This window comes from Dysidea avara, chromosome 3 (assembly GCF_963678975.1).
Source record: "Dysidea avara chromosome 3, odDysAvar1.4, whole genome shotgun sequence".
Taxonomy (NCBI): domain Eukaryota; kingdom Metazoa; phylum Porifera; class Demospongiae; order Dictyoceratida; family Dysideidae; genus Dysidea; species Dysidea avara.
Window position 1 is genome coordinate 45,156,237 of NC_089274.1, and position 27,502 is coordinate 45,183,738.

At 38.8% G+C, this 27,502-nt stretch overlaps 1 protein-coding gene across 2 annotated transcripts; it reads left to right on the plus strand.

Annotated features, from left to right (window-relative positions):
* The first annotated feature begins 351 nt into the window (after positions 1-351).
* LOC136251238 (uncharacterized) lies at positions 352-27,037 on the plus strand. Of its 2 annotated transcripts, XM_066043657.1 has the most exons (18): positions 357-591; positions 653-750; positions 13,427-13,916; positions 14,373-14,469; positions 14,524-14,585; positions 15,062-15,133; positions 15,194-15,259; positions 15,512-15,556; positions 15,614-15,793; positions 24,736-24,810; positions 24,863-24,914; positions 25,019-25,139; positions 25,300-25,345; positions 25,401-25,465; positions 25,515-25,576; positions 25,622-25,681; positions 25,852-26,073; positions 26,794-27,037. In XM_066043657.1, the coding sequence occupies exons 1-18, from the start codon at positions 538-540 to the stop codon at positions 26,910-26,912; spliced, it is 1,986 nt and encodes a 661-aa protein (XP_065899729.1). In that variant the 5' UTR covers positions 357-537; the 3' UTR covers positions 26,913-27,037. The 2 variants fall into 2 exon arrangements, with proteins under 2 accessions (XP_065899728.1, XP_065899729.1); XM_066043656.1 differs by having other exon boundaries at positions 352-591; positions 25,515-25,681.
* The last annotated feature ends 465 nt before the right edge of the window (positions 27,038-27,502 follow it).

Sequence of the window (27,502 nt, forward strand, 5' to 3'; positions counted from 1 at the left end):
ACTAGTGGGGCAAAATTTCTGATCAAATCGGCGAAAATCCCCCACTAATCCCTTAGTAAGCCCGGGAGGGGGGTAGTGGGGCTTAACATTGATAGGTGCATAAATGAGACAGTCATCAACCCATTGTTGGCATATTCACATCTCTTCTCCCTATCATGATGCCAGTCACAGATTGGCAACCGGACTGTGTACTTCTGAATTTAATCTGGCTTCTAGTTAAAAAAAAAAAGCTGCAGTGAAACTAGACTGGCGCGGCCGCCCCTTCGCAAACAGGAAGTCTGGCGCGGCCTTCCTGTTTGCGAATGGGCGGCCGCGCCAGACTACCGTGAAACGTCGCTTTCTCAGCAAAAGGATGCGGGTGGTCTACCCATTTACAGTCTGAGACTCAGACTTACACATCTCAACAACTTTCACGTGCACACACGTGGGTATCGTTGGCGAGAGTATCCTTTAGCTAACCAACAGCACACGGAGTGGTGTGCTTTAGTTGGAGTCAACTGGTTCCCGTGGTGCACGTGTAGTGCAAGTATCTAAAGTATGTTACGAATAGAAAGGATTTTAAGACATAGGAGTTACTGGAAATCTGCAACGGTAAATAACAATCAAGAGTGTATTCTGTAGTGTTCCTAAATTCTCGCATCTCATTCGTTAGGCGTTATGGCAGCTATGCAGAGTTACTGCTAGTAGTAGTAGTGCTGACCTAAGCTGGTGTGTATTACGAGGGCTCACAACTACCAGTGTCTTAGCCAGGTGTGTGATAGTTGTTCTATTTGTGTTTGTATCATAAAAGGCTGTTGACAGAATGTTTTGTTCAGCCTTTTGAAGTTTAACCTCATAAATACTATCTATAAAGCCTTACTTCTTATAAAGTATGAAAATATACATTAAAAATCTACTCCATGACTAGTTTTAGCTTGGTCCCACTGATCAGTTAAACAAGTTGATGTTATGCTACTTCTAAAACCAGGCACCCATACAGTTTATACTATTCCATTCATTAGCAAGGGCAGGGATGAAAATAACAGTCGGCCATTGGCTAAAATCCGGACATTTCACTAGACTGGCCGTCCATTTTATTCACAACCGGCCCAATAGCCGAACGAGAAAGAACCAGGATGTTATTGCATCATACAAATCGGTCGCTACGAATCCTCTTCGATAGGTTCGCTGCCACTTAAGAAAAGTCTCCTTCGACACTTGTCTTTTAGTTCGCTTCGAGTTCGAACTCGATCCTCTCTTGCCAGTACAGGCAGTACTGGACGTGCGAACGCTGCTTGAAACACTGGAAGCCATTTATTTTAATAATTATGTAAGCGCGCATGTTTATAGACATGTGCGCTTATGTTAAAAATGGCTTCCAGTGTTTCAAGCAGTGTTCGCACGTCCAGTACTGGCAAGAGAGGATCAAGTTCAAACTCGAAATCAAAGCGAACTAAAAGACAAGTGTCGAAGGAGACTTTTCGTAAGTGGCAGCGAATCTACGAGAAGGAGCATCAGTCTATGGCTTGGTTGCGTGCCGAAATTGATGACGAAGACAAATCGTGTGTGTCAACGCTTTGGTGTGTTGTTTTTAGAAGTATGAAAGCAAAATATGTGGGCACAAGAATTTCTCTAAGACATGGATCGATGGTTTCAGCAATCATAAGATGAGCAACATCACTGACCATGCCGGGAGTGAACAGCACAAGTCAGCTATGATGCTTTTTCGAAGGGACCAAGCCAAAAGTAGGCATGAACCAATCACCAGTTACAGCCCTATTGTTCAAAGTCTGTTGTCGTCTGCCATGGATCCAACTGTGAGAGAGAGAGTGAAGAAGAAGTTTGACATCAGTATGGTGCTTGCAAAAGAGCATATACCTTTTTTGAAATACCCATCAATCCATGAATTGGAAGAGAGACATGGAGTGGATCTTGGCTCGACATATAAAAATAGGGATTCTGCTCATACTTTTGTTCACTACATAACGGAGAGCCAAAGACAGCAGTTTCATGCTAGCCTAACAACATGCAATTTCTACAGTGCTCTAATGGATGCTTCTACTGATAAAGGATGTGTGGAGAATGAGTTGTTTGTAATTCTACATTGTAAGAGTGATGATTCATTGCTGGAAGTTACCACCCATGCAAGGTACTTTTGTGTGTTGGAGCCGACTAAGAGTGATGCAGATGGGCTAGTACAGTGTCTTGGTACAGCGCTGAAGATTATGGGAATAGATGATATACTCCAGAGAGAGAAGGTTCTTGATGTAAATCAGCACCCTGTCCTTGTTGGCTGTGGAACTGATGGTGCATCAGTAAATGTCTCTGCACAAAATGGTATGCAAGGAAAGCTTAAAGCTGTCTTACCTTGGTTGCACTGGTCATGGTGCTATGCACATCGACTGGAACTTGCATGCAAGGATGCCTTTACAAGCCAACTCTTTCATGACATTGACGAAATGTTGCTACGGTTATACTACCTATACGAAAAGTCCCCGAAAAAGTGTCGGGAACTTTCAGATCTTATTGGTGACTTGAAGGAGGTATACAATTTACCCCAAGGGGGAAACTTACCTGTACGAGGCAGCGGAAGTTGCTGGATAACGCACAAGCGTAAGGCTTTACAGTGTGTTGTGGATCGATACGGAGCTTACCTCAACCATTTGGCAACTCTTGTGGAAGACAGATCAATCAAGAGTGTGGATAGGCAACGGTTAAAGGGCTACCTTCTTAAATGGAGGCAAGCCAAAATGATCATTGGTGTTGCTTTGTATACTGATGCTCTTAAGCCAGCCTCCCTTCTTAGTCTTACCTTGCAAGAAGATGAAATTGACATGGTACAGGGTATTAACTACATTCTAAAGTCCCATAGCTCTTTGAAGAAGTTGACTACACAGAATCCGGTTGAGTGGCCAGTGACAAAGGTGGTATTAAGTAAACTGAATGATGAGAATGGAGGAAAGGTCTATCAAGGAGCAGAGCTACACGGTTTTCGGGACAGCACTATCAAAACCTGCCAAGATCGAGCTCTAGCTGATTTGAAATCTCTTGATGAACGGATGTGTTCTCGCTTAGAGTGGTCAGGTATTGATTTTTTAAGATCAGTACTTCTCTTCTTGAACACCCAGAGTTGGCAACTTCAAGGTCCTGAATCAGAAGAAAATTCCAATGATCGTTTGATTGAAGTGAAAGCAGCACTTGTAAGTATCACCGATATTTTTCATGCTCCTCTTCAGGCTAAAGGAGTTGACCTTACTTCAACATTGGATGAGATCGAAGACATAATAGAATATTCCAGGGCTCACCTTCGGATTGGACAGGAATCTTACAGGAAAATATGGTACCAGTTGCGCTCTTCACCTGATTCAGTCAAGTGGCCTAATGTGCTACTGGTCAGTGAATTACTTTTTAGCTTACCTTTTACAACTGCCAAAGTGGAACGCTTATTTTCTACCTTGAAGATCATCAAGAATGAAAGAAGGACAAATCTCAGTTGCTCCACACTTAATGATTTGCTAGAAGTGAATACAGAAGGTCCTACCCTGAGTAACTTTACAGCAGATGCAGCAGTAGATCTATGGTGGAGCGATTGCTCATCTGGAAGAAGAGTTAACCAAAAGCCTCGAAAAGAGTGCTGTCGAAGACAGAATCATGAACTAAGTGAATCTGAAGAGTCTGAAGCTGAGGAACTAGATTTGTAGAAGTGGGATAACTGGTTTTGTGACGAGGTAGATTTCTCGGTTTTAAGTGATGCTGAATCTCAAGACTCCTGAATCGTCAGATTGACTGTTTGATAGTGCACTTACTGTTAATGTATCTAATGTTAGCAAGAGTATAGTTATTATTATGATTCTATGTAATCATAATGATATAGTAATCACAATTAATTATTAACTCGACTGTAACTTATACTTTACCCAGGCCACTGGCAACTTATAGTAACTTGTACTATACTTGTACTAATTTATGTCATGCTATTAAGCTAATTTATTATACTCTGACATTAGTCTGAATTGATTCCATGTAATGGTGTAATTAGAGCTACTTGTCACAATGTGTACAGTAATGTATTTATAGTAGAAATTGCTGTCTGAGCATGTAAATATACAAAAAATTTCCTGGGTGGGACATGCCCCCAGGATGCTCGTGCTTCGCACACTGTGCAGTGACTTTAATGTGTCAGACCAGTCTCACTGATAGCCGACCAAGTCATGTAGTGACCTGACAAACTTCAGTCCAATGTAAAAAAGTTATTTTCATCCCTGCAAGGGGGTGCCAGATATCTCCTGCAAAGCATGGCTATTGTGCCAAGACTAAAGTGACAGCATACCTAGTGTTATACTTGTTTGTGGAAGCAATACAGTGACCATGAGTGAGTGTCGAAGGAATAGCGTACCTTTCTGAAATCATCATGCCCAGTACAGGTTTCCTGAATTAACCAGTTGGCACCCAATGTTTTGTAAGTGTACTAACAACATCCCTCACTGCAAATACTTTGCTGACTCCAAGGAATATGTGACCGGATCTGCGAAACCCGACACAATCACGCAAGTCTAAATAAAGCATTGAATACAATGGGTGAAATGTGTGCATAATATTGAAAAAATTCCGTAACTTTTTTGAATGCCTCTTTCTTAATAAAAGAAGGGACTAACAATAAAAACCTGGATATCATCTTATTTGTCTGCTCAAGAGGAGTTGAATTGTTTCGTTGCAGTAGACCCAAGGATATGCAAGTTATGAGCATTTGTTTATGTCACGTCAAAGCGATCATACGCGATCGATTTTCTTCACAAATTTCACCTTAGTATGCAGTGAAGAAAGAAACATTTAATAAACAGGAATTTGTAAAATGTGCGATTGTGTCGGGTTTTCGCAGATCCGGTCACATATGAAGAAGGTAGTACAATGACCGACACCATTAAAATGTTTGTTACATAACCAGGGGTGCATTCGATCCACTCTCAGTCTGCTGAATTCAGTTCAGAGAGGCAATGTGCTGTTTACAGGTTATATTATGTTTTGTGTATCTTGTCAAGTTCATGTTGCAGGTGGTAAAGTACTAGCATCACATGATCTTATTTGGTCCCAAATGTTGTAAACAGCACATTGTCCCTTAAAAGCTTTTAATTTATATTAATGCTATTATTAATTCAGCTAGATAATTAGATTTGTAATTACTGTAATTTAGTGTATTTCGTAATCCATAAATTATTTTGTAATTCGGTAATTATGTTGCTATGCAGTGCTAAGGAAGCGTAACTCGTTTAAACCACGAATTGTGCACAGAACTGTCTTCTCAACTGTTTTATAGTGTGTCTGTTGTGTTTTCTTGCATGAATTGTTTAGAGAAGCCTTGAGGCTACCTTTAATTTTCTTATGGGCATAAAAACAACTGAAAAATGGTGTATCTGGCCTCATAGGGTACCAGGAATAGGTCCCATATACCTGTTGTGAAAGCCATTCATTATGTTTTCAGGAACCTGCTTCACCCGTTTTTAAGTTCGCATGAATAAATAGCTCAAAGTGAAAGTTTAGCTACCAGGAAGGTTTATACTGTTCTGTGCAGCTCCATTTCTTACATACACACACACACACATGTTTTTTTGGAAAGCAATTTCAGTAAACCAGGTGTGTACAGCTGTGGGCATGTGCCTGGTTAAAAATCTTGTTTTCTTGTCCTGCAGAAAATAGACAATACAGGTATTTACATTGTAATACAAAAATGTAAAAGGGTGCCCATTGGAATCCATACATAAAAACAAAGCACTTGAATTTCTCAACAATGGCATCCAAACTTTCGTTGTAATGTTTTAATTATGGTAGTTGACTCTGCCATAATGCATGCTCCATACAATTTTTATTGTTACTTTAGTACACTGGGCTGCCCTTACCAAATTCACTAATCTTGGTCTCATTCTATGAGTAGCACAAGAATCCACCCAAACTAAGGGCCTAACTGGCCTTTTTACAAAAATAGACCACAAAACATCATAGTGCTATTTCGTACCTGGGTGTGTAAGTTTACTATGCAACTGATGCAAGGCTCTCTCTTGTCTCATCTTTTCCATTGGTCTTAACACAAAATGTTATCACATGACTCACAATGGATGATGTCCGCAGTGACGAAATTTGATGTCTTAATTGACAAATGGCCGTGTTAGTGCGGGGGCTTCAGAGACTTTGGCACACAGCATTCAAAACAAATGTTGTCTAGTTTATTACACATGGAACCAGGAGATAATGAAGGTAACAAGTAGAATGCATACTGGGATGATTCAAAACACACTCTCCAACAAGACCGAAAATTTTAAATTTATACGCAAATAGGCTTATTTGTATTGCATTTATATACTACAAGTATTGAGTGTAGCACAGTAGGGATATTCACTTATTATTGTTTTACAGTATTTGGACATTACGTACTACTCCGATCCAGCTTGTTTTAGTACTTTTTATTGCAGCATTATACGCTGTCCCTAATCATGAACCACAATAGTGGGTTCATAATAGGGATCGCAGTGGAATTTTTGAAAATCCTAATAGAGCAGTCAGCTAAAACCAGCCTTAGAAAGCAGACTCAAGCATAAAACAACCCTCAGAAGGCTTATTATCAAACACTGAACTCAGAAAAATTGTAATATAGCAGTAAAAATAGTCTATACGAAATTTGGTAACATTCAAAAATTGCGAATTTTACGCGAATTGTTCATATTATTATTCATAATATTATTACTAGGACCGCGTCATATACAACCAAGTACATACACCAACGTTGCAACCTACCCATTGGGCAAGTATAAACAGTGCCATAGGAAACACTCAGAGCAGTGTGCGTGTACCTGTGGAAATGATACATATGCATACGTACACAGGCAAGGGAGTTTAACTGGCATCAGAAAACCACAATACTAAAACACAACCTACACAAAAAACCAAGTTAAGTTAGCTATATTGAAAGTAACTATATATTGTAGGTGTGACGTGTCTCTGAAGAAAACTCAGCAGTGAAGTGAGGCTATGCAGAATAAGGGATATGGTGAAGGTACAATTAGCGATTGATCCCACTAGATCCCAATCAAGCCAATATGGCACAACAGACTCTGTTGTAACTAGAGGCCACTGGTGATGTACCTGTATATCAGCGGTGTGGCATTGGCACAGTGATCACAGTCTATAATATTATGCATACAGCCATGCACAACATACAGGAGATAGTTACACATTGTTGTATATGCAGCACTGCATCGGCTTCTTGTTTAGCTATTACAGACTCACAGTAGGCTAGTAGTTAAGCCGAGTGGAAAATAATTCCAGCCGCCAGTAAGCCAGATGAAGGTGGCGGTATAATGAAAATAATTCCAGCCGCTAGCAAGCCAGATGATTGATGAAGATGTAGACCTATAATACAACTACCGGTACAAGTATTACATTACTCATTACCTTGCTGTTCCAGCTGGTTGTTTATAAGCGCATCAGCTGGTATCCCAACTGGTCATCAGCTGGTCGTTCACTGCATGATGCCTGGAGCGCATATCCTGCACACAAAAGACACAGTTACAAACAACATACTTGTAATGTTGTTGCTTACCAGTAAAGTGGCGCCTGGCCTCTCTTACTAATCTTCTCGTTTGAGCAATCTGTAATTAAACAAGGGCGTGGTGCCGGGCGTTATATAGAATTACACGTATGGTAAAGTCATCAGTACGAACAGGCGTACTTATTATACGGTTGTGCCTTCATTCACAGGCGAATCTATCCCCGCTTAGTTCATGTCTCTAGGCCTCGTAGTTTTCTCAAACATTATTTATTATTTATTCATTCATTATTAATGACGTAATTTTAACCGCATTTCGTATTATCATGAACCACAATAGTGGGTTCATAATAGGGATCGCAGTGGAATTTTTGAAAATCCTAATAGAGCAGTCACCTAAAACCAACCTTAGAAAGCAGACTCAAGCATAAAACAACCCTCAGAAGGCTTATTATCAAACACTGAACTCAGAAAAATTGTGATATAGCAGTAAAAATGGTCTAGACGAAATTTGGAAACATTCAAAAATTGCGAATTTTATGCGAATTTTACGTGAATTGTTCATATTATTATTCATAATATTAATATTAATATTATTCTTATTATTATTTTGTTTCACTCGTGTACAGCCCAAGGCTTCCATTTTTTCGCAATAAAAACTACACAGCCTTACTCACTGAGTCCTTCCGCGTGTCCATGACCCATTAATTAACCCGTACTCCACAGATCACTAACCGGCCTCCACCTCGATAAATTTCTAAGTTCTTCTTCGCCATTGCCTGTTGTTCTGTATACGGAAGAAGCCGTAGAAGAACAAAATTACGGGATTTTGTGTGCACAGGGATGCGTGTTGTTCGACTATAGTATTTATAACGTTAATAGATGGCAGATTGAAGTTGTACAGCACTCTTTTACCTTACAAGATCGCCATAATAGGGTCTCTAGTAAGCTTCCCGTGTTCGCTACGAGAAGCCGTTCAAGCGCGCATGCAAGGCATCCGTTTATTCTTCTTCCTAGCCATCACAGTGAGTGCTTTGTTTGTCCATTATAGGTGGAAGATAAATGGTAGCGCTGATATCATGGCTGCTTTTCACAACAAAAAAAAATTTGGTGGGGTGTTTATTACAACCCTACCATTTAAAAATATTTTGTGGTCTAACCACATGTCATCAACAACCCTCCCATATGGTATCCATGTCATAAACAACTTAAGGGTGTGAAGCCTGACAGTCTTATATGGGAGGATTGTGTGCTACAGTGTTTATATCACTATAACTAGCTACTGTGTACTTTAGCACATTCTCTGATCAGCTAGTGACATTAACAGTTGCAAGCATTTATGAACACACGCTAACCAGACTTAAATTTGCTGACTATACCTATGGTGTTCCACTTTATGACACACTGCTGCTAGCCGGCTATACCTAGGCTTTCCAGGGCTAGAGCCCAGTCTAAGTCCTGGCAATTGGAACTCAATATGCCAGTTTAAAGTAGTCTTGCATGGGTATGACTGCCAAATCCCTGGTAATCATGTAAGACTGGCTACGCCCTGCACTGGCCACTAGTATAGTGACATTGTGATTTGTACATGCAGACACTGGCATAGGAAGACTTCGGCCAAGCCTAGTCATCTCCTCCTATTTAGCTTGATTAACACCAACTCACACGGTTGCTGCTGCATGCAGCCTTGCATGTTCATATGGGCAACTCGTACATTTATACAAAGGTGTTGTAAGCATCATCACTACAATAATAGCACTACAGCTACAATGTATAGCTATCTCTTCACTACCTATTCTGCTAGACAACTCCACACCTGTAATGCACATGCTTGATGTATGCATCGTTCTTCACTTTTTTAAAAAAAAATGGACTCTACAGGAATTATAACACTAACAGTTTGTAATACCATTCTTATAACTTGTATCATAGAGTTTCATTCTTTTCCTTCTTTTAGAATAAACACCTAAGACATCTTGTTCTTCTTCAAGTCTCCTGTGCTGTCATCAACACCGTCTCCTGTATGATAGGTGCACAATCAGTAATTCTTCTGACAGGTAGCTAGCTCATATAGCAGTGTGTTTTCAGCAATGGCACAAAGTGTGATGATGGTGGCTGAAACACTGAGTAGACTAGGAATTAATATATCCTACCTTATTATTTTGTGCGTGTACAAATCAGAACGAAAATACAGTCTTTATCATAGGTTACAAATAAATGTTGCATTAAGATACCTAGTTAATGAGTTAACCTTTTAAACTTAGGAATCTCTGTTAGCTTAGGCTACACTATAAATTATAATGTGCCAATTAACTTATAATCCACAAATGGATTTAGAAAAAAAGTACACAAACTAGACATATTAATAATTTAAAATAAGAAATAGAGATCGCTAAAAAAAGCCACGAAACAAGAAGGGATTGCTGGGGTGGTAATGTAAACCACAAATCCCTATTTTGACTACCTATAAATGCTCCATTTGAGTATAAAGAGTCAAAATAGGGATTTGTGGTTTACATTACCACCCCAGCAATCCCTTCTTGTTTCGTGGCTTTTTTTAAACGATCCCTATTTCTTATTTTAAATTTTTATTATGTCTATCTAATTTTAAATTCCAAAATTTTTCTTATACTTGTTTGTGAAGTTTTTTTGCAAGCTCATGAAATATCTGCTGAGTTACTCACAGCACTATTATACTAGATTATGACTCATACAATAACAACTGATCAGTGGGCGTGGCTCTATATAAGCCTGCAGACAATAATGGACGTGGATTCGTGCATATCTACATGGGCGTGGCTACCATATGTCTACAGACAGTAATTTATGTAAGTGGGCATGGATTCGTGCATACTACACACTGATGATTGGACGTGGCTACTGGTATGGAAGCCGTACTGTAGTCTATTAGCACTCAGCGGTAGAACCTTGACTGATGGCCATGGTAAAGAAGGATAAAAGGTAAGACAATAGCGCAAGAATTGTATGTTTATCAATATACCAAAGGTTTTTTCTTAAGCGATCTAGAAATGTTTCTGCGAAAGACTTAGGGCTGTAGCTGTAGCCAGTTTTCCGCTACGCTTGACTGAAGGCGTCAGGCAGGCAGGCAGGCAGTAGAAAATTCCATTGACAAAATTTAAAAAAAAAATCTGTAGCAACTTGACGGAAACGTTTTGGGTTGATCTGAAGACACTTTTGGGCTTGGTTTTACCCAACCAATACTGTCATGTCGTTGTGAAGAAAAATTGCGGCAGGTTATTGGGTTATATTATATCACAGATCGCCCCCACACCTTCGATGTCCCTAATATACAGTACTATCGTACTGTATGATATGCCTCACCTTTGCCCTTTTATCGAATTTGTAAATACTATCATAGGGAAACACTATCTCACCCAATACCTCTCTGTACAAAGTCCCCTCACTAGCACAGCCATTTTGTTTTGTGATATCAGAAAACGTCATTGCAGATATCATCAATTCATCAAGGATTCTGATAAACTAAACAACATCCCTGTAAATTAAGTATGTGAAAATTAAAATTTTAATTTGTAAAAAAAATTATACACAGTTAAATTGGCACATTTTTGATATGTTCTGTTTGATTACTGTGGGTAGTGTAGACAAGTTAGTGTAAACAAGTTAGTGTAAACAAGTTAGTGTAAACAAGTTAGTGTTGTGCTACTACCAAAACCAGGAGCTAGATATACAGCTTGAAATATATTGTAATAATGCAATTATGCATAGTTTTGTAATTTTGGACTTTGTAATTGGTAAAATTATTTAGTAATTCTCTAAATATGTTGTTATGCATTGCTAAGGAAGCGATTTTCAAACAAACCACTTTCAACAACTTATTATGCACAGAAGTATCTTCTCAACCGTTTTATAGTTTGTCTATAGTGTTTTCCTGCAAATTCTCTGTACAAAACCTCTATGCTACTCTTCATTTTCGTACATGTATGTATAGGGACACGCCCTTTCTTGAGTCGAAGAGATACACATTTCCTAGTAGCCTAAGAGGCCTGCTATGGTGTTTTTCAGTAGTTAAATACATGAAGAGCCCAATGAGAAGGTAGTTCTCGAAGTTTGTAGAGAGTCGCTACACCCGTATTTCAAACCGGCGAAAAGAAACCGTCTCAATGCAAACCTTGCCATGCTCAAGTTTAATACGGGCTTCACTTTGTGTTTAATTTTCATAGGCTGACTGCTTTTACCACTAAAAGGATTTGCTCGCGTGGGTGCATACGGACAAACATAGATAGGTAGGTAGATAGATGGATACACACACACACACACACACACACACACACACACACACACACACACACACACACACACACACACACGTTTTTATGAAAACAATTTCAGTAAACCAGGCGTGTGGCCACTTTATAAAATTGATATCTTCAAAATTGTTTACTATATGTGATCTGCTGAGCAAAACCCAGTCGTTTTCACACATTCCTCAAATTCCATTTTATTTCTTCTCTGTTATGTATAGTAACAAAGGAGTGGACAGCCAAAGTTTCAGCCTTTTGTAATGAATAGCCTTGGGGTTATAGCACTGGACAGTTGGAACAGAATATATTCGCTTTGTACAGTAACGATACAGCAAATAAATTACAGGCATGTATTTAATCAATCATAACTCATGAATGAAACAAGTTTACCATGAACTGGCAAATTGATCGAGGTATAGTGTTTTCCCTCTACATTTCCATGCAGACAAAGAGAAAGCAATTTTAACAACGAATGACAACAGTTAACTTTGTTTCTACCGCATCGTAAATCAGTGCCCATAACTCACATATCATATGCTGCACAAAGACGAAACAAAGGTTTTCTTACTCCCCAGGAGCAGGCAAATCTGGTGATTATACAGATTTTATTGATTTGAGCTTTGTTTCAGTACATACTGAAGTGATTAAAATGTGCATAAAAATTTTATGTAGCATATTTATTTTTACCCAGTTTATTTCAATACGTTTGTTTTTTTTAGAATTTTTGCAAAACGGCCGGTTTTTGCTCAGCAGGTCACATGTTTCACTTGAATACTGCTGCAGTGGTGGTAAGTTCTATTGCCTTTTTAGGATAGAAATCAATCAAAATATTTACATATCACATAATTACGAGCTGTAACTCCTGGAAACGATGATCTTTTATCACAATACTGTAGTTCAACTTTCCTTTGTGAGCAAACCTTCACCAAAAAGTATTTATAGTTTGATTGACTGCTATTGCTACATCGTTTAGACACGTTTTGAGGTCCAAAACGATACTTAGATTGTCTATTTGATTTTTGGTGGCTCATTTTGTTCAGAAAATGGACGATATCCGCAATGACGAAATTTGATGTCATAATTGAAAAAAATAGCCCTGTTATTGTGGGGGCTTCAGAGACTTTAGCACACGGTATTCGAAATGAATGTTGTCTGTGGTTTTCTACACTTGGAACCATGAGATAATAAAGGTAAGAAATAGTACATGTACCATGACGATGCAAAACGCGTTGCAACAAGGAAAACAGACCGAAAATTTTAAATTCCGATACAACTAGGCTTATTTGTGTTGCATTATATACTATATGCCTCACCTTCTCCCCTTTTCGAATTTATAAATGCTATCATAAGGAAACACTATCTCGCCCAATACCTCTCTGTACAAAGTCCCCACACTAGCACGGCCATTTTGTTTTGTGACATCAGTAAACGTCATTGCGGATATCGTCCATTGTCGGAAGTTGTTAAAATATGAGACCAATATAAATATATTTCTACCTGGTTTTAATTTTGCTGTTCTGATTTCAAAGTTTTATTCAGTTTTATTAGCCAGGGAGTCATTTGAATTTACCTGCCCATTTAATAGCATTCTGTGTCATATGTTAAACTGCTGCTATTCTTACTACAGGAACAGAGATTATTTAGACGATGATGGTAATGGCGTTTATGTTGACAATTACTTTGAGGATGAATATAATAAAGATTTTAAAAACCGTAAAGGAAAAAAGGGCCAAAAAATTCGTGAGAAGCCTGCAAGATCATTTAAGAGGAGTAGTCGCTATAGAGAAGATGAGTTTGGCAAATACAATGATCCAGATAAAGAGATGGCTAGGTGGGAGGATGAAGAAGATAATGATTTCAAAAGACCAAAAGAAAAAAAGAACACTTTCAAGGACCAGCAATTTCGTGATAAGCCCGCAAGTGCAGTTAACAAGAGCAATATTTATAAAGGCATTAAATTTGATGAACACCAAATTCCAGATAGCGTAGCAGCCAGGTGGGAGCCTCCTGTTGATAGGCCTGCCATGAGGAATACGGCAAAAGTGGACACTTCTAAACTGGCTCCATTTGAAAAGAACTTTTACCAATTACATCCGGACACTAAAAACTTTTCTGATGTTAGTTCATCCTACAGTCCACCTCTTTAGTTTTTGTCTTCTATTAATGTCCTGTGAATTTATTATAGTTAGATGTGTCCCATACGTGTAGAAACCACTTTTATATATCCCTAGTGAAGCAGCTGTAAACATCCTATGGTTCCCTTTCCTTTTTTTCTTCTTTTTTTGCTGTTACTTATAATGACAAGTTTTGTCACTTGAAGTTAGGCTTGTTTTGTTGTACAATTTAAGTTATTGTATCCTTGTACTAGATTGCATTGCAGTGGCAGCCTCCACTGGTCTTTATTTAGGTCCTGAAGTTCAGTATAGTCAATCATGGTGTTTGTGTTTCTGTCAGTGTAGTGTAGGTTGAAGACCAGACCATCTTGAGTAGTGTTGTACTAGAAAATTGAATTCTCTCTGTCATGTTGTACCTGTGTTGAAGGATACCTGTCGCTAGTTGCTCTGCATTTTTAGGAAGAAGTAGATAAGTTTAGACAGGAGAGACATGTGACTGTTCATGGCAATAAAATACTTAAACCATTGAGAAAAATTGAAGAGGCTGGGTTTCCAGGTGTGAACATAATCAGTACATAAGTTCTCTTTATGTTTTTTTTCTTTCTTCAAGAGTTTGTTCTCAGGATCTTATCCCAGATGAAGATTACTACTCCAACACCCATACAGTCACAGGTATGATACTCAGTATCTGTCTTAGTTTATTATGCCCAACTGCCAAAACATTTCTAAAATTAAGCTGATAAACTTAAACTGATTTCCCGATCAACCAGTGCACCATACATAAGACTATAATGTTTGTGTGTGTGAGTGTGTCTGTGTGAGTGTGTCTGTGTGAGTGTGTGTCTGTGTCTGTGTGAGTGTGTGTGAGTGTATTGAGTTAGCTACTGTATGTATCTGGAAGCTTATTGTGGTGTCAATTATTTATAAGAGGCTGTAAACACTGCTCTATAATGGATACTTTTAGACCAAGACATTTTAGCACATTTTACTGCAATATTTCCTGTTTCAGAAGTAAAAGTGTGTTATACAAGAACTGTTGGCTTGTCATTGTTATTATGAAGGTTATTTCATTTTGGTCCTTGATTCAGAGAGGTTTTTAAGAGGGGTTTCACTGTATCACAATTCAATTACTTTCTTTGCTCCTCTAGTGTTGGCCGATGGTCTTGTCAGGGCTGAACATGATTGGGATAGCTCAAACTGGGTCAGGGAAGACACTAGCAGTAAGCCACACATACTGCCAACCCAACCCAGTGTAACACTGTGGATATTTCTCTTCCTAGTATGCCTTACCAGCTCTGGTGCACATTCTAGCCCAACCACGTGTGAGAGTTGGAGAAGGACCAATAGTATGTAAAGTTGTATACGTGGCTGGACACGTAAAACATAGCCTGTGGGCACAAATCCTGTTTACTTTTGACTTCCAACTTATCATAGCATTGTCCTATTTCTCAGCACTTAAAAACGATTCATTGGCTGCAATATACAGGTTGTACTTCATTCATATACTGAGATATGACCTGTTAAGTGTTCAAGTGTACCCACATGTCCAGTACAGCCACATCAATGAATAGTGTATTATTGTTAGTGTCTCTACGAAGGTTTTGATTGTGGCTCCCACCAGGGAATTGACCCAACAAATTATGGTATGTACATCAATGATGTAATCATTTATGATGTAATAACTTGTAATACGACAATAGAAAGTGGTGCAGTTGTTCAACCTGAGAGGTATCAGGAGTGTCAGTGTTTATGGGGGCGTGTCTAAGTGGCCACAGCAGCAACGCTTCATGAATGGAGTAGAGATATGTGTGGCAACTCCCGGCAGACTGAATGACCTGCTCAGTACTGGTGCAACCAACTTGGACAGATGTACTTTCCTGGTTAGTACAATGGGACATTTGTTATCTGACCACCTGTGTACCAGTTTAGTCATTTAAGTGTTTGTACGTGAAGCCCATTCAGGTTCTGTCCAACTACTATAATAGAATGTATACCTCAAACAGTCACCTTGTCCAAATAATCAAGGTTGAGATTTAATCATAAAGTGATGAAAGAGGAGAGGTCATCTACACCTGCAGATATACCCCTGTACTATTTTATGTTTAATTTTACTGTCGTGGTCGTGACTCAAGTACTGTAGAAATTCAATGTACATGGCTGCACCTGTAAGTAACCTCCCTTTCTATGACCTTGAAATTGTTGATTATTAATTAGCAAACACCCGACAGGGTTTTTACGCTAATGTACATGGTACGTACACATAAGTGCTTAGTTTAAGTTACAATAATGATTAGTGCTAAGTTACAATAAGTGCTAGATATACAATTACAAAGTAGGAGTAGATGCATTAATTTCATGTCAGAATGTGCACCATAGCGATGTGGCCACATCACTTTTTTCAGCTATGTTTCACCTATTATAAATAAGCATTTCACATGATAGTCAGCAAAAGGAACCACAGATGTGCAACACCTATGTGGCCTATGTTGCAATGGAAAAATGGGACACAAAGGAAGGATTAGCTGCTGCTGTAGTAGGCAAAAGGCATGCCTCAGGCATCAAGCAGCATCATACAGTGATGTAATCCATTAATCATGGTTGAATTATGCTTGGCTGTCCATTGTGACTTGTTGCATTTAGGGATCTGCAATACATATTGATATGGATACAGAAAATGAGTATCATGATACAATCAATATTGCACCTAGACAATATCGCTATATCAAAATACTGTGATGAAGTGAGTGTTCTATTAGAGTATATTAGAGCGTAAATGCTATAATTATTATTAGTATATTATTACTGTGCATACCTCTGAAAGAGTATGATGCACAGATCACAAACAAACAAATTACAATTAGCTTAATCAATTTATAATTGTTGCTAGACCAGCTAGTCTTTGCTTAAATTAGAGTAATAATGTACTCTTACCTGTGTTCTAGTACCAGCCATGACTATTTATCAAACAGCTTATTGATGGTAATACGTGATACATAAAATACGCTGTATTGCAGAACCCTAGATACATTTAAATTCATCCTGACAGCATTTCTAAGCTTGATCGTGCCCACCTAATACAGCCAAGCTGTCATGAATAGTGCTGAAACAATTATTCGACTAACATGACATTATTTGATTCTTTAACACACTATATAGTCAGGTGGCTTAGTGGAATTATTGTTACAGGGCGGATAAAAGCACCAATTTTTTTGTACAGCTAGTTTATGATGTACTTATTAACATTAGCCTAGGAGCCCACTGCAATTTTTTTGTTTACTCCGAGAATAACAAGATGGCTGCCATTATTAGCCAGAAAAATGTTTTTTTCACTGTTGGAGTTTGAAAAAAAACAAATATACTAAATTACGGACATTAGAATACTATAATAGATGTTACTAAGATACATACATAACTGTGACAATGGTACAAAATAACAAAAATAAATGTTAGCATGTAGTTTGTTCATTTTCGCTTCTGTGTTTATTGCATTTACAATTACAAAGTGGTGAGCAGACTAGATTAGCTTTTGCACATTTGCATGCTGTGCATTCTCCTTTGCAAAAACATTTAATGAGCTCACTGCATGCTTTAGATACCTCTGGAATAGTAATTAAGCCAAACTGGCACCCAAGACTGTGACAGCGGATCCTTTGACCACCCAAAATCTTCTGGAGATGGAATCATCTGCTGCACTTGAGTGCTGGTAGTCCATATTCCAGCTTGGTAAACTGCTCGTTTAACATGTTGATGAAGTGCATCTTGCGTTGGTGGTATCATGTCCATTTTTCTGTTCTTATGACAAAATAATTTTTCTCTTGCGTCATTAACAGACATTAGGTGGCAGGTTTTACTGTATAGAACAACTATTAGCCTCTCAATTCTCTGGAAATGCTCCGAGTCAGAATCTAAATGCTCAAACGGGTGGGTAGCCAGAAACTCAAATGTCTCAGTGACTTCTTCATATGCCTGCCAAGCTTGCCATGTTGATTTCTTGCCTTTGCCTCTGAATGCAGATGTTGTGTCGCAGCCAGTTAGACCATGAAATATTGGTAGTGCTCGTGCTCTTTCCTCACCAAGGTAAGTACAGTTGGCATTAATACTATATAATCTGAAATCCAAAGGTAACCCAGATATCAGCAAGAGGATTAGTTACTGTCAGTTTGAAGAATACACCAGCAAGAATAACAATAACATCAGTGTCCACGGTACGTACTGCAATTGTCTTTAAGTCCCTGCTCCAATGCATGTGATATGTGCACAACAACTCTGGTGTCTGCTTCCTCATGGTTGCAGTCTGGCACAGAGTTGGTTTGGCCCACAGATACTACAGATTCATCAGATGTCACATACACAACCTTGTTGGGTGGAAAATGGACTTAGCAACTTTAGATGTGAGGAAGGAGAACAGTTCCTTTTTGTTCCTTGGGTCACGTAGGAAATCTGCCCAATTGCCAGGCAGTTTAGTTTGACCAGATACCTTTCTTTGCACACCCTTGCCTCTCTTTTCCCTCGTAGACTCCTTTAAACTGTTTGGAAGGTATGTGTCCCACACAAGGTCTATTCTCATGGAGTTTTGTAACTGTTTAGTCAAGTAAGGGATAAAAACCTGATCTGCATACTCTTCAAAGTTACACACTAAATTGGTGGGAAGAAAGTGCACAATAACTGCACCATCTAGCACTTTGCATTCATATGTTTGAGGGGGATCAGATAGCCCTGACTGTCCAATGCAATTCAGCAAATCTGACTTAGGGTTTGATAAATGCAGTTTTCCCAAATCTGAGAGAGCAGGGGGAAAGGACTGAATCTCGTGGGCAAAGAACTCCTTTAAGTCTCCATCACGGCTTTGCATGGAGATGTACAACTGGCCAAACAGTGCTACATTATTCTGAAGCATTTAAAACTTCTTTCCTTGCTTAGAAATAGCTTTTGGCTGAGGTCTTTTGAAAAGTGCAAATGAATTTTCCTTGATTGGCTGATGTATAGACACAGAGCGACCTTCAATAACTTTTTTTACAAAGTCTTGATACTGTGTTGTACCAGTATCTTCTAAGGCACGCAGGGCAGCTGTGACTGAATCATCTACACAGTTACGGTTATCAAGTGTTACTAGCTCTGGAAAATCATCTAGGAAAGGATTTCCCATTTTGATGAATGTATTAAAGAGGCTATTAACCTGTTTTTGAAAGGTTTTCTGAGCTAAGAGACCCTGCTCATGGTTTTGGAAATTCCTTGGGTGTTCTGGGTCAGCACCATACATGTACTGTTCTTCAAATTGTTTCTGCAACCTTGCCAACTCTGGTCCTGACAACATCCATCGTCTAAATGCAGCAGCATTTTCTGTGAGTCCAATACAACGGCCAGAGCCTTTTATGTAGGCATTTTCTTGCTCATGTGCTTGGTCAACTGGAATTACTGAAAATCTGTTATTGGTCTTTGATAGAACCCAATGACACTGCTTTTCAAACTCATCTTTGATAGGACTTGGCAAACACTTCATGTCTCTAATGTGGACAGGCAACCATCTTGCATAATTTACATGATCTAGCGCAAAGAAAAGAGGTGTCAGGTTCTCCAAGACTTCCACATACAAAGCAAAGTTCTTCTCTCTATGAGCCTGAACAAAGATCAAAATAAGAGTTTCATACCTCAAGATAAAGTCCCAGTACATAAATGTAGGACTTCTCTTCTGCATGTCATCTTTCCAAGCTGCTTCAGATTGATTGCTTCCTGATTGCAAAAAGGCCAACTTTTGAAGTTTCCGGAGGGTTAGTTAAGAGAGTTACTTGGTGGGCATGCCTGGTTCGCGCAAGATGAGAAACCTTCAAATAGGAGTCAGCTGTACCAGATGAGGCAACCTCTGATTCAGTTAATGCTGAGGTCCAGCCAGAACCTTCCAAGACATCTCCCAGTGTACTCCAGAGGGCCATCTCTATGTGCAAGCCACCAAGCATAACAACATGCATTGACTCACCATGAGTATCTGGCCACTTCCATTGTACAAGCTTTGCCAGGGCAAATAGTGGCTGATCAAAGGTAGTTACTGGAATTTGTCCAGGGTTTAGGTACTCAATTACCTGTCTTTGTACATTCATGCCATGCTTTACCATTGCAGGGGTAGCAGCTTTTTCATAGAAAAGTGGCAGTAGCATACATACAGCTGGAGGATCTTCTATGGGAGGTTGCTGTGAAGCATGATATGCAGCTCACACCAAACAATCTTCACTGGTAAGTTCTTCCTTCTCAACAAGGGTCAGTACATTCTCACTCCAGCATTTCTCCTTGGATTGTGCCTCACACAGGTAGGTTTGAAGCGGTTCTGTATTACTGTTCAGATGCATTGGTACATCAATAGCACTTGCCGTCAGAGCTACAGCTGGGACCATGGCATAATTATCAGGTAGGAAGTGCTGCTTGGGTCCAGAAGGTGGTATTGTTACAGGAGATCTGCTTTCACCAGGGTTCGCCTTAGTTGGAAATTGGAAAAGAGTGATTCCAGTGCCATAAAAGGCATTGACAGCAGTGGTTGAGCTAGGGTTGTGGTCTATATTATCCTGTGCACAAACAGTAAATAAACCTTTCCGAAGACCAGTAGGAGCTACAATACCATCTTTTTCAAATTGTTCACAGACAGAGGTGGCAATCCATTCTTCAAGTTCCATAACTTTGTCATATGAAATGCTGATTCCCATCTGATATAATTGATCAATAAGCTTCTTACTTCTGGTCATTTGATGAATATTCAAGCCAATATATACTGGGATAGGTGGCTCTCGCTGCAGAGTATGCCTTGTTTTCACATCATTTCTAGAGGGTGATTTCCTTTTTACATTGTACAGTAGAACTTGGGCAGCAGTAAGACAAGCTTGTGTTTCATGTCTGTCCTGATCTTTCAAGTTGGGACCATTTAATATTAGTGAAACAAGTGATTTAAGGCTAGAGGGCAAAGAATCTTCTTGACAATTAGGCAGAAATGCACCAGTGAAGCTAACACAATGGTGGTTAAAAATGTCGTTCCGGACTATCACTGCTGCTTTGGCAAGTATCGCAGCATCTTCTGAGAAGTCTCGTTTCTTAAGGGCTTCCTTTAACATATTTTTCATTCCTTCCTTGAAAACAATAATGGTGTTTAGCCGTCATGCTGCTCTTGTGCTTCTGGAAAATGCTGCAACAAAGTATCTTTCAGTCTGGTTTTGTTGACCAGTTTGTTAATACCTAGATCTTCAAGACAATTCACATAGAGGGAGTGTATTTCAGAAAGCTTGAATATTAGAGTTCCAGAATCTACAGTTTTTTCAATGTAGTTCGTTAGTTCTACAAATGTTCTTGACTCATTCAATTTTTCATCTATGTTTTGATGTTGCTGGCTTAACTTTCTGGTATGGCTTCTGAAACGATTTCTTAAATAACCAAGCATTTCAAGTGATACTTAGTTTCTTTTGCAGTTAGGTCTCCTCCATCAATTCGAGAAAGAAGGATAGTATCCTGTAGCTCAGTAATCATGGTTCGTATATTTGTGTCTGCATCAAATGTTAGAACCTGATGAAGATTGTCTTCCTCATTTCCTTTCTGACAAAACAAGCAAACATCCATATCAATTGCCTGTCTTTTATTAGTTCTTCTTTCATACTCATGCTCATCCATGCAAGATTTTCTTTTCATTGCCTTTTTACTTCAAATGGCAACTTTTATGCCAAGATGCACTGTGTGATAAAAAATTAGCAGAACTGTCATTTTCAAAATAGATATTCGTTGGAAGTGCGCCAATGGCCTGAAACTGCTCTACATTGACCAGAAAGGATCTGTAGGCTTCTGATTTATCTTCACTTGTTCCTGGACCCTGCAATGGGCATTTCAAAGGCTCAACAGTTTCCTGTTGGCAAATGATACACTTTTTCCAATCTAGCTCCATATTGTTTGGAAATGCATGTTGTCATCTACCAAGCAATGCATACTGTACTTATTCTAATAAAAGTAAGACATTAGGAACTCACCAGAAAAATATTTGACACAACAGATTATAAAGAAATCTGACACTCTTTAAACAATTACAACTCCCCAAAACACATGGCTCAATTTTCCTTTTAATACATACTTTGAGAAAGCAATACAGAGATTAACACCACCTTTTAATTGTTTTTCTATTTTAATAAACATCCTGTTTTGTTGTCTGAAGCCATTCAAAACATATGTTCTGGAGAAGAAACATGCTTTTACTCTTGTATATTTAATTTACAGCTGATGGAATACAAATCATACAATAGTAGTATAAATTGCTAATTTATAAAAATTCAAATTGGAAAATCAGGTGAATATTAATGATTTGGTGAAGGCTCCTAGGCTAAAACCCATTAGTATGGTTTACAGAAGTTCTAAAAAAAAATTGGTGCTTTTATCCGCTCTGTAACAATAGTGCATTTTAATGCTGCTAAGCCATTTGACTAATAGTCGGTATGCTGTCAGTATGCTAACCTGCTGACCCGCCAAATATAGTAATATCAAAGAGGTGAACACGTGTTCGCTCCCAATGATTTTGTACAGGAACAAGCATGTTTTCATGTTGTAAACATGTTTGTGCGCCTGAATCGTCCATACTAAATGTATGGGATATTTTTAAAGCCTCATAACTCACTTGTTCTTGCCCATATCAAAGTGCTTTTTTGATTACCAGTTCCGTGTTTAAAGGGCTTCATAGTGCTACTAAATGTTTGGGCAGCTGGCCCATGTAACAAGAGTTATTAACGAGAAATGAGGGCGCAGGTGAACATGAACCGACTATACGGTATAGCAGGTTTTTACTGCGTCTATAATTTATCACGAATCTTAAAAGCACGACACAAATTTCCGTGAATGCAGCTATCCACGAAAATAAATTCTGCTGATTTTTTATTTTATTTCGATTACTAGAAACGCATTGAAGCTAGAAAGAGGAAATGGAAACATTGTTAAGCAGTTGTATACATGGCCACCATGTTTATAAAGACATTTTGAACTCCTGTCATTGGCGAGGAACTTACTTGCATTTAAAAGTGAGGATGTGTGCTGCTGCGTGACGACTCAACAGTAGTAGGGCACTTACTGCGCACCCTCAAGGATATGCAGTTTGTTTTCGTTTCATTGTGGCACAATAATACGTATCGCAAAGACACAAAGGTTGAATTTAATTACCGCAGCTAGCCACTGTTCACGAAAATAAAGTCCTCGCGGTAAAAACCCGCTATACGGTATTACTTTAGTAAGCAGTGATCACACAGATGAAGCCAACCCAGAAGTTAACATATTCATAGTGAATATTCTATTTTAGAATGAATAGAATTAACTCTCAGACTTTACCTTACTGTCCTAGTGAAGATTCAGTGCTTAGTCATGCTTGAAGAATAGTCAAATAGTCAGGAGCTATTCGAATACAGTGAACTCTCGGTTATCTGAACCCCTTTGTTTTCAGGCAATGATAAAAGTGTTCAGGTAAGTAAATTGTTCGGACAACTAAAGCCCATACATTTATATACAGAGCTCTGTTGAAATACTCTAATAGAACATACACCTATACTCAAAATACTCTAATTAAACAGTTGTTTCCGATTTTGGATAAACGAGTGTCTGATAGCGGAGGGTCTATTGTAATATAAATTGCTATTCTTTTCAGCACTGTCATGAATGAAAAGTGAAGCTGGTTTTGGGTGATATTTGTTGGCAGAAAAGTGCAAATCATTATGACCCCTACTGTACAGATCTACCATACTGTAACACTAGATGCAAGAGCTCTATTCAATTACCGTATTGTCTCGAATTACGGCCCGGACATTTATTTCTTTCAAGCAACTTTTTATCCTGGCTACTAAACGAGACCAGCGACTATATATGAGACCGGCATTTATATACCTGATCAGCATTCACAAGTCAACTTCATACCTTGGCGTTGTGCTCTCCTGGACGCTCCTTGATGTTTCCCTCAGCATATTTCACAGATTCAAGCTTAAAAGGAACTCTATGAAACGTTCTTTACTTCACAGTTTATGACACTGCCTGGAATTGTTAAATATAATAACTGCACTAGACATTATCTGAGACCCGGCGTTTATTCGAAACTGGCGTTTATTTTTGTTATGATGCTGTATACTCCTGGCGACTAAACGGGACCAGGCGTTTATACGAGACTGGCCGTAATTCGAGGCAATATGGTACTCTAATAGAACACACATTTGCTCTAATACAGTGCACACTTTAGTACCGAAATACACTAATTGAACAGTCAATTTGGCATTCAGAATACTCAAGGTGTTCTGAGATTCAGCTATTTGAGGATGCATAATGTAAATGATAGTAGACTTTCTGTTTCATGTGTCCGAAACATATGCACAACTATGTGGTATAAAGCTGTTGGGACCATGGCAGGTTTCACAACATATCAAGAAGTGGGGTGGTCAGATACTGGTGACACCTGTAAAGTGTTTCTATGTCATAAGTTTCCTGTAGAAATATATAGTCATAGATAATTAAATACCTTATTGATTATGGCAAGACTTCAGAACTTTATTTTTATGGGGGAGGGTATCTGTCTATTTGCACTGGGATTTTGTAACTACTCCTGTCATACATGTATCCTGCGATTATCCACCAAGATGAAGCCCCCTCTCCCAGTATTGCTGTAACTACAATGCTCACTGAGTAATGTCAGGAATGGTTAGCCCATGTACTGTCCAGCAATATGCTTAGATTAAAAATTATCAATTCACTGTTTTGTCTGGTGTGTATATATCCTTGGATTTGTTATTTTATTAAAAGAGCAGTCATTTCATAGTATGTGCTTATGGTTGTTCAGGTACTTGATGAAGCTGATAGGATGCTTGATATGGGGTTTGAGCCTCAGATTCGTGAGATTGTGTCCAGAATACGAGTGAGCTCCATGATAGTATTTGATGTGTTATTGACAGTTCTGATGTGGTTAGGATGATCGTCAAACTGTTATGTGGAGTGCTACCTGGCCTATTGAAGTTCATAGTGAGTGTATTGTGTTATAGTGTAGTGTGTGATGTGTGTGCATGTGTGTGGTACTAATTTTGCAGTGTGTGTGTGTGTGTGTGTGTGTGTGTTATCAACCACAGGACTGGCTAAGGAGTTCTTGAGTGACTATTGTCAGGTGAACATTGGCTCAACAGATTTGGTTGCCAACCACAATATCACACAAATCGTAGAGGTGTGTCTCTCAGAAACTAAATCATCAATGTAAGACCGCATGTTTACTCATCACATGAATGTGATTGTGTGTTTGTATGTGTGTGCTTTGCATGTACATGAATTGCATGTATTATGCATATGTGCATGTTACCAACAGTAAATAATGGTTGTCTCATGATGTTACTAACTTGACAAATATATTTCCAAGGCTGAAAGAAGCACTTGTCAAAGCTTCTGAGGACCCTAACCATAAGGTACCTATAACAGAGTTGTAGCACATACTATGTACAATGGTGCATTATGAAACAGATACTGATCTTTCTTAACACCAAAAGACAAGTAGAATGGTTATACCACATATTAATGAAGAACCGGTGAGTTCTCTTTCAACCTCATCCTGGTTGCTATCAGTTATTTCTATAGGATACCTTGTAGTGCCATACATGGGGATAAGAACCAACATCAGAGAGATACTGCCATGCATAGTGAGTGTTGGGTATGTACCTTGAGTTTGTCATGTTCTTTGCCAGACTTCAGGAGTGGGAGAAATCGTATTCTGTTGGCCACTGATGTGGCAGCCAGAGGATTGGGTAAGGGGATTACATAACAGTTGAATTTGTGTTGGTGTTATCCATTCTCAAGTAAAAATGTGGCACAATACTGACTGGTACACATGGCAGTGTAGTTAATGTGTTTTCAAGAAAGAAACACGGAGTGTGCACATATGGTTATAGCTTTTATTTTATTTGTTTGTTGCTAGATGTTGAAGATGTTACACATGTGATCAACTATGACTTCCCTCTTGGTGGAGTAGAGGATTACATTCATCGGATTGGTCGCACAGCTAGGGCCAACAAGAAGGGCACAGCAATTACCTTCTTCACTCCTGGAGATGCTAAGTTTGTGGCAAAACTTGTTGCAGTCATGAAGGAAGCTGGTCAAGAAGTTGGCCCACAGCTGATGAGTATAATGCAATCTAGAGGTAAGCATGTTACTAACTTGTATTACAGTGGAACCTGTCTACAGCAAATATTGCCCCTTGTAGGCAGGTACCCCTGTAGCTATGTTAGACATTTGGCTTACTGAAGTTTTGTGAAGGACTTAGTGTATAAATGTGGCTTTCTGTGCAGGTGGGTGCTAAGTCAGACCCATAGCAAGGACAATATCTTAACAATCATCCAAATCCCAGATCACAGCAATGAACTATATTGGTATTAGCATGCTCCTTTAATTCTCCCTCACATTATAATTTGACTTTATCATACAGTAATACTGTATAGTAGTCTTTCCTGCCCATCCCATTTTTTCTCCACTACATGTAGGCGTGATTAGCAGGCAGCGTGTCAATTGCTTCCTGCTGGCTATCACATTAATCTCCATATTATCCATTGTGACTGGATTGATTGCAGAGGCACTTCTAATATTGTTCATGGCCATGTATATTCAGGTACAAAATAAAATATTTTGATGCTGTATGTGCAGGCTCACAAATCATATTAATCAAGCAAAGAAACAAACAGGTGCAAAAAAGCAGTTAATGAATATGACCGGATCTGCAAGCACCCCATGTGTTTTTACTTTATCTAGATAGCCACAGGGAATGTCCACTAGTTTATTCTGCAGTAATTATACTGTATCTTAAAATTCTCAATATACACAATATACATTCTGTTGCATTTTTTTGTTAATTATTTCTCTGCAGGTTTAGGTGGGCCAGTTTACAGGAGACATGGTGGTGACAGCCGCTACACTACACAACGGAGCAATACTAACTATAGTAGGAGGAATAGGTACAATAATGTTGATGGGTGGAAGAGGTGAAGATCATGCAACTCTATAGGTGTTAATTTATCTTACTTTATAGACCCACCAATCACTGTGTATCATATATTTATGTATCCATTAATATATGCACACTTTAAATAAATACTCAGCTACACCAGCAAGATGTCTGGGTTGTTGTATACTGATATACTTGAAGCAGCAGTCATAGCACATACAGAATATTCATGGAATTTGTACAGAAATAATATGAAGTGTATGAGCCTGAAATCAAATTCATATAGAATGTCATGTCATCATTACAATTTTATTTGACTGAATTTGCCTTTTTAGAATTCTATTTACTGTGGTTGAATTACGAAATCAACCTTATTAGTACAGTTCATGGGATGAGGTGTTCTGCAGTGTGGTGCACAGCTGTCCCTCTGTTCTATAAACATGCCGGCCACTTATACTATCACAACAATCACTCTGGAGCAGTAGTAGTTATACTACTCTGGAGCAGTAGTAGTTATACTCAACATCCTTAAGAGCATATAATGTGGATGAAATTGGAATGAAGAGGCAAAAGGTGCTATAGGTCTAAGTGTTCTATCAAACACTTTAGGTGTTCTAGTATGTTCTGTCTG